Source organism: Vicia villosa, linkage group LG1 (assembly GCF_029867415.1).
Source record: "Vicia villosa cultivar HV-30 ecotype Madison, WI linkage group LG1, Vvil1.0, whole genome shotgun sequence".
Taxonomy (NCBI): Eukaryota; Viridiplantae; Streptophyta; class Magnoliopsida; order Fabales; family Fabaceae; genus Vicia; species Vicia villosa.
The window spans coordinates 142580626-142594714 of NC_081180.1; the positions used below are offsets into that span (position 1 = coordinate 142580626).

Sequence of the window (14089 nt, forward strand, 5' to 3'; positions counted from 1 at the left end):
GACCAATAATTAATAATTCGACCAATAAATCATTAATTGAGTGCCTCACCCACACTAATCAAGTGTGATTTACATTGAGTATAGGAGTATATATAGTTTTTATGATTAAATATATAAGTATAAGTATATCTATATATATTAACTGCATATCATCTACACGTTTTTGTTATTTTTCGGGGAATATAATTGATTGAAATAAAATAAAATAAAATCCAAAAAGGAAACTTTGTCTATTAATACAAAAAAAATCGTAAAATAATATTTTCGTTTCGGGTTATGCCTCTGCTCTGTGTTGCTGCTCAACCCTTCTCTCTTTCTCTCCCTCACTTCCTCTTTCTCTCTCTAAAATCTCAGGGCTTGGATTCTACCCTTTTCACAACCGCTACTCTTTGATTCCAGGTTCGATCCACTTTCATCATCTCCTCCATTCCCCTAACCACTCCTCTTCAATACTCTTCAATCTCGACAGCCATTTATTCGATTTCAATCATCTCTTTTCGCTGTTTCTCGTAATCCTTGCCAAGGATCTTCTTGTTTACGGCGTTGATTTCTGTTGTTGTTATTGTTGCTGTGAATTTTTTAGGTTTTTTTATTTTTCGTAATTTGGCTTCATTGAGTTTGTTCTGCAATCTTGTTGTGCTTTGGTTTATCTAGTTTGTAATTCGGTTTTGTTTCAATTTATTTTGATTTGATTATCCGTTTTTTAGTTTTAGGGTTTTATTTTTATTTATGACTTGTTTTCGTGTTTGTGTTTTCTGAAATTCTCAATGGAATGGATAAAGCTTAGAATAGTTGTTATTTTATTTTATTATAACAATGCGTCTTTCTTTCTGTTATTTGAAATTGATATGCCAAGAATGAATGCTTTATTTAATTATTATTTATAGAATGATTTACTGTCTTTTTATACAATGTGGGGTTTAAGGGATGATGTAAGTGATTACTATACTGCGGGAGTGTTACTGAAATATTTCTTGATCAGGAAATGGCTGGGGTGTTAAGTGAGGAGTCTGGAGTGGGTAAGTCTGTGGAGGGGATTTCACGTGGGCAGACTTGTACCGGGGAAGCATTGGCGGAATGGAGATCTTCTGAGCAGGTGGAGAATGGAATCGCATCGACTTCTCCCCCTTACTGGGACACTGACGAAGACGATGGTGGTAAGTTCGTTTTCCTTTATTTAATTCTACTTGAATTAGATGTTTTGTTGTGTGTGACAATATTTGATACCTTTTTTCTTTATTAAACTTAACATATGTTTGTATACGCGTTCGCAATCATTGGTGGACGTTTAAATTGAAATTTAACACGAAAAGAAGAAGCGACAAATTGTAGCTTTTTGCATTAGCCCACGTGAAATCCCGTTCACTATCATAGATGCACGTTTAAATTAAAATTTAACGCGAAAAGAAGAAGCGACAAATTGTAGCTTTTGCATTGACGTGTTTTTTTGTCGTATGTTTGCTTAATGTGAAGCCATACTAAACATATACTTAGTGGTTTAGTGTGTCACTGATTTGCACGGATAAAAACAGATAGATAATTAATCGCCGCCTACTAATTAATTGTCAACTCATCTTAATGTATATATATCCTGTTTTTATTACCTGGATATATACTTTTATTTGTTTCAGTTGCCTCTGAGTAAGACTTCTAGTGAGGTTAAGGTTGTCAAGATCGAGATCTTACATAAGATCGGGAGAGAATGACAAGATCGTAAAATATAAAATCGTAGCGAAGATCGAAAGATCCTACCCAATTATTTTCGTAAGATCGAGAGGGGGTTAAAAGATCATAAAACATAAGATCACATATTATTACTACCATATGGAACATTTTTTACACATTAGGAACATATTTGGTCAATTATTAGGATTATCATAATTCAATTAGTTAAAACAAACCCTAAAAGTGAGATGTTTATCCTTTAAACCCTAAATCTAAAACTTCATCATTTCAAAAGGCACGCAGTCATCCCCGCCGAATTGTAATTATTGTACCTATGCATTTTGTCATCCTTCTCACCTTTTAACGGCGGTGGCCGGAAAACGGCCAATCATGGACGAAACTGGAAAAGATCACACATAATCAATGATTTTATGATTTTTTTCACAATTTGGCTACAACATGCGATTCTACTTAAGATCGGATCGTCGGGGGTGAGTGAGATCGTAAAATCTTAAGATTTTAAGATCTAGATCGCGATCTTGTCTTGACAACCATTGAATAGATCATCAAATTTCTCAGACTATTAGTTTATGGTGCCCAGTAAGCGTGCCAACGAATGGATGTAATTATGTTTCAACTTTTGTATGAAGGCAAGGCATAATAATAAGATAGGTAATTCTTTTGTGCTGATTTCCATAAAGGGCAACCTGGTGCTTTAAAGCTCCCGTCACAGAGGACAACTTTTTTAAGGAATCTGATTCTACAAATTCGAACCCACAATGTCTTAGTCACGTTACTCACTTGGCAACAACTTCAACTGTTGCATTAAAGGTTACCTTCTTCTGCCAACTTTTTTAAAAGCACCTTTTCTAGGCTGGAGTGGGGGAGTTCAACAGGAACTTGTGTCTTGTTCATGGACAATTGGATTATATTCTTTTCTAAATGATGCTTTTTAAATTTAGCTTGTGCTGATTCTTAATCCTTTGATGATGGGTCATGGTTGATTGTAAATTTTTTTCTCCATAAAAAATGTTAAAATTCTCACTTCTTCTCCTTGTAGGACCAAAACCTTCCGAGTTATATGGGAAATATACCTGGAAGATAGAAAAGTTTTCCCAGATTACCAAAAGGGAACTTCGCAGTAATGCATTTGAGGTTGGAGGCTACAAATGGTATGAGGGTCTAGATAAACTTATGGAAATGTGTTGCTTCACTTTGATTGACAGTCTTAGTCTTATAGAACAATTTGTACTCATGAATGTGTTGTGGTCCTGTAGCACTAATTCTACCAAAACATCCCAGACCAAATTATGTTTTGATTTGTCAACCTAATCATTTTCTGGTTATTGGCAGGTATATTTTAATTTATCCACAAGGTTGTGATGTATGCAATCATCTCTCGCTGTTTCTGTGTGTAGCTAATCATGACAAACTTCTTCCAGGTAAAATTAATAATTTGTTTCTCAGTTTACATTAATAATTGTTAGTTTAACTTTTACGTACTAAAGCCTGCTCCATATTATTTGACTTATTTTCCCTTTTCTCATTGGGGTGATACAGGATGGAGTCATTTTGCACAATTTACAATAGCTGTGGTCAATAAAGACCCAAAGAAATCAAAATATTCTGGTTTGTTAGCTAATAATTGGCTTAATTGACGAGATGGCAGTTTTTTGTATCATCATTACTCATTAGATGTTCTTGAGTTTTTCAGATACATTGCACCGATTTTGGAAGAAGGAGCATGACTGGGGATGGAAAAAGTTTATGGAGCTGTCAAAGGTGTATGACGGGTTTGTTGACGCTTCTGACAATTTGATAATAAAAGCTCAAGTTCAAGTCATCAGGTATTCCATTCTCAAATTCATGTTATTTAATTGCCCCAGAGATTGACATGCCAATCTTGATTGCACTTTAACTTAGAGCTTCTAATTCAGACTCGTGAAATTTGTATTTTTTATTGGTTGTTGATGCAGGGAGAAATCAGACAGGCCTTTCCGTTGCCTAGATTGTCATTATAGGAGGGAACTTGTTAGGGTATATTTGACAAATGTAGAACAAATTTGTCGGCGTTTTGTGGAGGAAAGACGGAGCAAGCTTGGGAAGTTGATTGAGGATAAAGCTAGGTGGTCGAGGTACTTTGTGCCCTCCTTTAAAACTGTCTTGCTTCTGACATACCATGCATAATCTATTTTGTCACATGATGTATGCTGTAATTGTTATCTTGCTCCAAAGCGTCGTCTAATAAAAGTAAGGATCCTTACATTTTTCTGTGATACCCCCTATTAATAATAGCACTCCATACATCTACATGAAAACATGAAAAATATATTTCTGGGTTGACTTATTTCCTTTTCAATCAAGAAAGGTGAAAAAGCTTGGACAATTTGGGAAGAAAAGTTACAGAAGTGGTTGAGTTCCTTTGTTAAATCAAATGGTTGACCATGGTTTGATCCGCCTGTTTTTGCCCAGTTTTGTGCATATGTATTCTGAAATTACACCCTTTTAGAAATTAAATCTGATTTTATATTATTACCATTTCAAATTTTTTGCAATGACACTGTTTCCTAATTTAAATAATGAATGTGTTAGTAACCATTGCTGCTTGTGTCAGACCCATAGTTCCATAATGACACTGTTGCGGTACTTTTGCAAACCAATATACCAATGAATCTCTTAATACGGCCGAAATATTTAATCTAATACGGCCGAAATATTTAATCTAATTTAATGCTATTTAAGCGTGAGTAACATAAATCCATTAATATCTGCACTTATAAATGGCTAGTTATGAGTGGTCCCATGTAGAGGAAAGAAGCGTGCTGCCTGCGTTGTTTAAAATTAGTTTTGCATTCCTCTATTTATAAACAACTTCTGCTCTCAATACTGTCTATATATGCGATGTGGGACTTTGCCCATCTATATATGTCTATTGATACCCATGTTAATTTATCTATAAAGTTCAATGTGGAACTTAAAGGGATTTTTATTTTTCATCATTTCTTTCATTTATCTTTAATAATTCTTTTAATTATAATAAAATATATGGATTATTACCTTTGAATGTACCCCGAATTCAAATGTACCACAAATCCAAATAACGTACCAACTATGCACACCCCCATGTACCAAATTCTTTGAGTTGCGTACCGCCTACCCGAATTCGTACCACGAACCAAAGCGAATTGCGAACCGTGTGACTATGGTCAGACCTATAAGTTGTGGGCAAGATTGCTAAAATCACAAGTTAGCTTGTGCAGTCAATTTGTCATACGATTCCATGAATCTAGGTATCAAGTTTGAGTTGACTCGGCTGTAAACTCGAATTTTACTCTGAAATGAAACCTAGTTTATTGGAATGATGGACTTGTAATGAACTCGGGTAACCAAGTTTGAGTTGACTCAGCTGTAAACTTGAATATTAGTAAACTCTGCAACGAAACCGAGTTCATTTGGATGATGAACTTGTAGTGAACTCGGGTAAAATCACAGTAGATGTTTGAACAATTATTTTTTAATCTTTTTCTTCATCTCAGTCTTCACATTTGGCTCCTTTTCTTTTTTGTTAGTTGAATTTTGGTCATATCAGTGTTTACTTTATAATTGAGTTGAAGTTTTGAATTATTTATGCACTTATTGTATGATATAAATATATCTGTCATTTATATGTTATATTAATGAGTTAAACTAGTATTACTTGATTTCACATAAACAAGTTTGCTTTAACTCTTGATTTTGACAACCTTGGTTGTTGTGTGTCTGATTTTATAAGTTGATTAAACAGTAATTTTAATATGCAGTTTCTTTGCTTTCTGGAGGGACATTGACCAAACATCTAGGCGCCGGATGTCTAGGGAGAAGACAGATGTAATTTTAAAAGTTGTAGTGAAACACTTTTTTATTGAGAAAGAAGTCACTTCTACTTTGGTAATGGATTCCTTGTATAGTGGATTGAAGGCTCTTGAGGGCCAGACTAGCAAGAAAGGTTTGGTAAAATTGTTGGATTCTGAAGAAATAACAGCACCTATTGTCCGTGTTGAAAAAGACATGTTTGTACTGGTGGATGATGTTTTACCGCTTCTTGAAAGGGCTGCTATAGAACCACTCCCTCCAAAAGATGAAAAGGGTCCTCAAAATCGTACAAAGGTAAGATGTAGATAGATTAATGTTTATTAAAGTAGCTAAGGATTTATATGTTTACACCTAATAGACGGTGATATAGATCAGCATTGGCCCAGTTGAGATGTAATGGTATTAATGGAACCTTGGCAAGGAATTTTCAGAGGGATGAGTTTTGAATAAAAGAGTAGATCAAAGTCATGCCAATTTGTTGAAATCTGTAAAAAAAATTATACTGAACTTGGATACTGTATTCTCATTTCTGAATTGAGTATGTCTAAATTGAGGTTTTTCAATACTTCTCAGCTGGCCATCTAATTTTTCATCCCTATAGTATATACTAATAATGAGTTTAAATATGGATTAGTTAGTTATTCTAAAATTGCATATGCTTGATAGCTTTGATAGTGTATTTTTAACTATATGCTCACCACTAACTGAACTATTTCCTTTCCAACATGAATTCAATTTAGGCTTTGTTGCCTTTTTTTAAAACCAAATCTCGTGGATGTTATATTTCTGATGTTAATTAACGGTAGTGTACATTTTTACCTATATAACTTTAAAAAGAAGCAAATCTAACCTACTGGTAGTTGAGGCATATATTAGACATTTGGGATGGTATCTTTAGTAGCCCGGGTTATTATTGTAAGTACCAAAAGGGCTAGGTATATATGACACCTTTTGGCTTTTTTAGTTATGGAATCCTTTTGATTGCTAAGAACCCGTTTCCCTTGTTTTTACAGGATGGAAATTCTGGGGAGGATTTCAATAAAGATTCTATGGAGCGTGATGAAAGGCGTCTCACAGAATTAGGCCGCAGGACTTTGGAAATATTTGTCCTTGCTCATATATTCAGGTAACTTAAACAATACTTTTGTAATTAGTTTCATTCTGTTTCTCAACTTAATGGCAAGCTTATACACTACCGAATTTTATCTGTCTGGGTACTGTTTATTTGCTAATATAGTGGGGAAGTAAGTAGACTCCACTAATTTAATCAGTAATATGTAAGAAATGGTTAATGCATGGATAGCTCCTTTGCGATTTCAAGGTATTGCCATGGTTTGGCCGTTTCTTTAGATTCCTATGTACTTCCATGGTATGGCTGTTTCTTTTGGATTGTTTCTTTTGGATTCCCATGTACGTTTGGAATTGTAAAATTTTATCTGTTCATATCTTGATCTGGTACATGACTTTCATAGATAATAACATTCTTGTTTGCACTAAATGACTCGACACCCTAAGCTTCAATATGAATCCTTGGTTACTTGCTATAGCAGTAGCTTGAAGCCAATTGTTTTACATAGTGTTGTAATTATAAATTTGGGTTCCCTGGTGATTTATCCTCAAGAAAATTTAGTGCATATAATTACTTTATTAATAAAAAGTAAATGTATTTTTATAAATTCTCTCCTCTGACATGTCCTCCATGTTGCTTTCTATGAGTTGTTGACTTAATAACATGCAATCTGGGATTGACGTAGAGAAGGGATACTTGTAGAAAGTTAAGATGCAGATCCTAGTTTGTCAAGATTAGGTGTTAACCAGTGTTTGATACGGGGAACTTAAGGATCTACTAAGGATCAAATTAATCACCTCTCATGTAAAATAAAATATATGCTTACATACGTTTTCAATGTATGATATACTTGGTGGAGAATTGATTTCCTCCATTGTGCGTCACATCTTCAATGGTTATGCATGAATATGAAGTAATCTTGTTACAAAGTATGTGGAATTTCATTTTTACTAGAAAACTGATCATTTGGGATGTATGAAAAATTTAGAAGTTCTTAATAGTGTGTGTATCTGGGAATTAAAGAAGGCATACTTTTTGTTTCACAATGACTGCACCGCCTTATTTCTACATGTATTGAATACAATTAGTTAGAAATCCTCCTAACTCCTAATGTCATGGGTACAGCAACAAAATTGAGGTTGCTTATCAGGAAGCTGTTGCTCTAAAGAGACAAGAAGAACTCATTCGTGAAGAAGAGGCATCATGGCAAGCTGAAAATGATCAGAAAACAAAACGTGGAGTCAATGAGAGGGAAAAGAAGTCAAAGAAAAAACAGGTTACATATTGAAATTGCATTATTAAGGAATCTTTAAATATCTAAATATTGATTTCATATATACTAATTTATCATCTTGTTCTTTTGTAAAAATTATGATTTTGACTATTTGTCACAGACTGAAATTCAATTGTCTGACATTTTAATATTATGATTTTAGAAGTCAATAGAGGCAAGATTAAATGATCTCATAAGTTCCAGTACCGAAGATTATTAGAGGAAAAAGTGTTATAGGTAGGTGACAATTATATTAGATTTGTTGAAATCCTACACCTATTAGAGTTGTGGCTGGATTATCCTTAGGAGGCTTGAACATCTTCACCTCTTAAACTAGGTTTTGGAGTTGACTTAGATCTAAGTCAACTCCAAAAGTGTGTTAAAGATTTATATTATTGGACCAACCACGGTAATCCATGCTTCAGATATCATATTGTGATTGTGAGGAGATGTGTTTAGACGCCATGTCGACTTGAGATATGGTTAAGTTAGTCCTTAGACGGCTTGGAAAATCCTCGCCTCTTGATCTCGTTCTGAGGGTTGAGTAGGCCTTACTCAAATTCGGTAAGATCACAAACAAATAATTGAGTAGATAGGCTTGGTAAATGTGGCCAATGTATAACTCTTTTCTGACATGGTATTGATGTAGTCATCTAATTTCTGATGTGGTAGCTGTCATGGCTGGGAAGTTTGCATATTGAACCTTGTGCAATGGAATTTTACATTATTGGTTTATTGGTTTATAAGGAATACCAATTTTTCTGGGCTGATTAGATGGAGGACAATCTAATAGTTAGTAATAGAAAGAGACTAAGGAAAATTATACCCATATCAATAAGAATTTTTAATGGATTTATTTCATGGCTAAACATTACGGTGTAACTTTATGACCAATTCCACCTAGTGGGAAAAGACTACCATGTTTGAATTTGCTTATATTCTTGGGAACTTTTTGCTTAAAAGCTTTCTCATGAGCATTTTGATTGTTATCCTTTTTGAATGCCAAAAGTTAATAGAAAGCACACATCAGTGAGGTCTTGTTTGTTTAGATTTATGATTTGCGAATATTCATGTTCGAGTTGCTTGTTTAAGATGTGTTGCATCTTTACCTTCCTTGCTTGTTTAAGATGTGTTGCATATTTGCTTTTTCTGTGAATAAAGTGTGCCAGTTCATGTCTCACCCCCTTGAGACTCATTGGGTTGCAGTCAAGAGAATTCTCCCTTATCTCAAGGGCACACAGTCTCATGGCCTTCATCTGTCTCCTCTGTCCTCCAGCCATCTACCTCCTGTCAGGGTGTTTTGTGATGCTGACTGGGCATCTGATCCTGATGACAGAAGGAGTACATCTGGTGCTGCTATCTACTTTGGTGCTAACTTGATCTCTTGGTGGTCCAAGAAACAGCCTGTAGTGGCAAGGTCCAGCACAGAAGCAGAGTATAGGAGTTTAGCTCAGGCCACTGCAGACCTACTCTGGCTTCAAACATTGTTCACTGAGCTTGGCATTGCTATTCAACAGCCTCTTGTACTTTGTGACAATCAGTCTGCTGTTCTGCTTGCTCACAATCCTATTCTGCATTCTCGTACCAAGCATATGGAGATTGACCTCTTCTTTGTTAGAGAGAAAGTCATTGCCAAGACCATTGCTGTTGCTCACATTCCTGGTGTTGATCAAGTGGCTGATGCTCTCACCAAACCTCTTCCTTCCACAAGATTTCTGGAATTCAGACACAAACTCAGGGTTGCCAGCTCCCCATGAGTTTGGGGGGGGTATTAGAGTATTAGCTTAAGCATTAGAGCCAGTCAGTATGTTACTGACAGCTGGCAGTTAGTTTCTGTAGTTACAGGCTACTACAGGTCACAACTTGTAGTATATAAACAAGTTGTGATACCTTGATGTAACTAACTTTTCACAAATGAAAATCAGTTACAACTGAATGAAAGTTCAACTATTCTCTATTTCTATTAATGCAACATAAGAAATAGTAAAAGCAGAGCAGTGATGTACTACGAAGAAAAGTATGCAGCATTGTGGGAAACAAGTTAAGGAAGGTAGGATATTAAATTGGAACATCGAAACATGGTTCTAGAACCCCAGAGAAAGCTTTAGATAAGAAGTTTTGTTGACTTATACTGATTACAATATCTCCCTAGGATTTTAAGGTATTAGCTTCATAACCCTGGCATCTCAAGCATTAAATAAGTTTTTCACACAGAGCCTTCCAAGTCCATTAACGTCAGATGAGGGCCATATGACTTAATAAATAGATTTTGAAAAACAATGATAGTAGAACATCAATGATGCACAGCATAAGTAATAAACTAAGGACATAATGTTAAATAATTGAAATTTCAGTTTGTATGTTTGTAAGCTGAGAAGCCTTATCCATATTTTTTTGTTTGATTTGTGAACTTTCGGATAAAATATTTAGGATCAATTACTCAAATTTGTTCTTAATCAATAACCACTTTCCAATCCAATTGTTACTCCCAAGATTTTCTGTTGACATCTCATTTTCCTCTGCCATGCCATGTACAAGGGGTTAAGGGAGTTGTTGGTGGATTTTCATTTTAATTGCTAACATGTATTCCTTTTCACTACAGGCCAAACAAAAGCGGAATAATAGGAAAGTAAAGGATAAAGTGAGGGAGGAGAGACTTATTATGACTGTGCATGAGACGAGCCAGGAAGATAATGCTGTTGACGAGAAAATGGATTCTAATGAGGAAGCTCAAACTCTATCTGAAAAGCCTGATGCTGTGGAAGATATTTCTGACGTGTCTGACTCTGTGGATGGAGTTGCTGAAGTGCTACAGCCGGATTCAGAAGACAGAGATACTAGTCCTGTTAATTGGGATACTGATGCATCAGAAGTTCATCCTCCAACTGAGGCCAGTAACAATGGCATAGGTGGTGTTTCATCCAAACAAAATGGAACGTCTGCTAAAAGGTGCAACTCGGCAATAGATGATAGTTCTTCAAAGTGTTCTTCCGATTCTTTGCCCCCATCAGTAGTCATGATTGACCCCTACAAGGGGAGCACCTTTTCAAATTGTAAAGCCCAGAAATCACCTAGCAGGCAAGTATTTAGCTTAATGTTCTCCTGTTGTTGGTGACTTGGTGTAGACAGGCATTTATGATATGTCAGTGTTAATTTGTTTTGGCATTTTTTATTGTAGAGGTAAAAGCAAAGGCAAAGCATCATGTGACACTGGTGGTTGGACGAATCAAGTAAAAAGTCAGTCATCTGTTGCTGCAGCACATGCTGGGGTTATTAACAAAGAGTCTGGAAATGGCAAGGTTGGAAAAATTGAGTCTGAGGGTGCTGTTGTCACCTTGAAGGACCGGTTAAAGTGGGCTGAGAAGCATGTTGTCAAAAAGGTTGTCTCATTTCTAACTCTTGTTGGAAATACTTGTCAAAGTGTTTAAAAAAGTTCTTCTCCAGGCTTATCTGTTCATATCTAACTGATTATAAATGTCTTTCATTTCTGTCTGTTTTATCTCTCCTTTCTTCAATGTTGTATGGCCGTCTCATCTTAGAGAGCTAGAGTCCCTAACAGTTTTTTTTTTCCTTTTCTTTTTCACCATTGAGGAGGTGCAGAGTAGTTTGCTCTTTGAGCAAAATTTCGAAAGATACATAAATAAAGGTCTTAAAAATTGAGGGATGACTGAACAGCTTGTTTTCCCTTATTTACTATTCATCTTCATGAAAGATGTGTCTTAAAAATTGAGGGATGACTGAACAGCTTGTTTTCCCTTATTTACTATTCATCTTCATGAAAGATGTGTGTTTTCCGTCATGTTTCCACCACCTGGGACTAATCAACAGTGATTTTGTTTTTAATTTGTACCACTCTTTTGTTATTCAGAGTGCCTAGACTGATGTACAATGTTTTTCATGTGTTAATATCAAACCATTCTCCCATATTGTGATGTTTAGACCCCCACCACCACCCCAAAAAAGTCTTGAGTTGTTTATGATCTATGAATCTTTATTTTCTGATTATTTATTTGCTATTTGTAATAAGCTTAAGGGGATGTTGGAATATTAAGGTTTTTGGCCTTATTGTTAGGGGGAGGCTCATAAATTTTTTTTGAAGAATTTTTAGCAATCTAATTTATGAAGCTAACTAAATGTCTTCAAATGTGCATTTTATGTACCATCTCTACAAATTTCATATACTCAATCTTATACTAAAGCACTGTATTTTTTCTAATTGATAGGACGAAGATGTTCTTTCACTTCAAATGAAACCCAACATCCAAGACAAAGTTGTTGAGATAGAGAGACTTACTGACAACGGATGTCTACAGAAAGCTGTACCTTCTCCACCTATCAGTCCTCCTAGAAACTCGTCTGTTCAAATGAAGTTAGAAAACAAGACAAGTGCTACATTAGATCCTTTTCAGGTCACTAAAACAGCTTTAAGTGGCTCCCAACAGACGGATAAAGTGCCATCCTCCCCTCTTACCTCTGCATCGCAAGCTACAACTACGTCCAAAACTGAGACCCAGAAGACTTCAATTGCAAGATTAACTGAAAAATCTGTAGCACGAGTGCCTACTGTCTCAAGACCTTCAAGTACTCCTTTGGTTTCTGGTTCCAGGCCAGCTGCTCCTGCGGTCTCAATAGTTCAAACATCTCCCCCACTAGCACGCTCAGTGAGTGCAGCTGGTCGGTTGGGTCCTGATCCCTCACCTGCCACTCATAGTTATGTTCCTCAATCATACAGGAATGCTATTATAGGGAACACCGCGACATCAACTGCTGCCAGTTTGACCCATTCAAGCTCCTCATGTTCAGGAGTAAACCCATCCTCTAGCTATTCTCAACCATCTTCCTTGGTGTCATCATCAATCTTTTTATCCCAGAGCTCTGATAGAATGGACGCTAATGTTATCCAGTCTGGTGTTCCCTTTGGCATGAGAACTCATGATGTTTTACAGAATGGTCACCATTGGATTGAAAGTTCTCCAAGAGAATCAACCAGAAGCATGCAGTATGATCCACCCTCTGGTCTTAATGGTGATCAAAACCATGACTTGTTCAGGCCACTACACAGCAGATCTATGGGCAACATGTTAACTGAGTTACCAGCCTGCACATCTGGGCGTCAGAATCAAGCATTATTGGTGGATGAGTTTCCGCATCTTGATATCATAAATGACCTGCTTGATGATGAACATAGCATTGGGATGACGTCCAGGACAAGCTTGGGATACGATTCTTTGGGTAATGGGTCACAGTCGCTAAATCGACAATTCAGCTTTCCTGGAGACTTGGATGTAAATGATGACCGTGGATCCTCAACCAGTTCTTGCAGGCTCGAGCGATCACAAAGTTACCATCATGATCATGGATTCCGAGGAGGCTATAGCTCATCTCATGGGCATTTTGATTCACTGAGGGATTTCATCCCACAAGTTAGAAGCATGCCTTATGTCAACGGACATGTTGACGGATTGATTCCAAACCAATGGCAGGTGGCAGGTTCTGATCTATTGTATGCAGGCATGAGAAACACAGAGAATGATGGCTACCCATACTACCCAGATTACTCAAATATGGCAAGTGGTGTCAATGGTTATAATACTGTATTCAGGCCTTCAAATGGTCCATAGAGGGGAAGTCATGCTCACAAATTAATGGCCGCCAAAAATGTAATGTATTTGGGGAAATGTTGGACTTCTTTAGATTGGAGTGAGGCTGTAATCTCTTCTTCATAAGCAAATATATTTTGTAAAGAGTATTTTGAGTTATTTGCTGCCAGCTCTTTTTTTGTGCAAGTTTGGCATTCTAAGATTATGGTTGAATCATGATAATGAGGTTTTACGCCTTTTGTCATCATAACTCAAGTTTACTATGCATCCTCTCATTTCAGATGCAAGCTCTAGAATTTGTACCCAAGGCTGTAACCCTTGTCAGCTATGGATATTAATAAAACATTTGCTAATACTCAGTAGTGGTTTCTCTTCAAATTTATTTATAAGGGTTCAATATATTAAGTGCCTCTTTTAAGCACCATTTAATTTATTCAGGGGACGAAAAGGCATCATTATGTCACGTGTTCTTATGTAGATATTCAAATTTAGTTTCCTTGATTATAAACAAGGGTTCATGCAAGAAAGACAACCACAACCAAAAGAGATCAGACAACTTAGATCTTTGACTCTAGTCCAATGCTAGCTGGGGCGTTCACAAATTTTAGCAAGAATAATAACATTCTAATT

General features: G+C 36.2%; 1 protein-coding gene across 1 annotated transcript; it reads left to right on the plus strand.

Annotated features, from left to right (window-relative positions):
- The first annotated feature begins 255 nt into the window (after positions 1–255).
- On the plus strand, positions 256–13858 carry LOC131644352 (TNF receptor-associated factor homolog 1a-like). The gene is made up of 13 exons (XM_058914834.1): positions 256–399; positions 983–1157; positions 2726–2837; positions 3019–3107; positions 3226–3294; positions 3380–3512; positions 3642–3800; positions 5466–5811; positions 6531–6643; positions 7712–7862; positions 10462–10937; positions 11038–11239; positions 12083–13858. The coding sequence occupies exons 2-13, from the start codon at positions 986–988 to the stop codon at positions 13478–13480; spliced, it is 3420 nt and encodes a 1139-aa protein (XP_058770817.1). The 5' UTR covers positions 256–399; positions 983–985; the 3' UTR covers positions 13481–13858.
- Positions 13859–14089: the final 231 nt, after the last annotated feature.

What these genes read in the sequence shown, in the direction of transcription:
- LOC131644352 (XM_058914834.1), top strand. Translation starts at nt 986, where the DNA reads ATGGCTGGGGTGTTAAGTGAGGAGTCTGGAGTGGGTAAGTCTGTGGAG. An exon ending in TCATGACAAACTTCTTCCAG is followed by an intron (nt 3,108 to 3,225) that starts GTAAAATTAATA and finishes GGGGTGATACAG; the next exon opens with GATGGAGTCATTTTGCACAA. An exon ending in AGAAGTCAAAGAAAAAACAG is followed by an intron (nt 7,863 to 10,461) that starts GTTACATATTGA and finishes TTTTCACTACAG; the next exon opens with GCCAAACAAAAGCGGAATAA.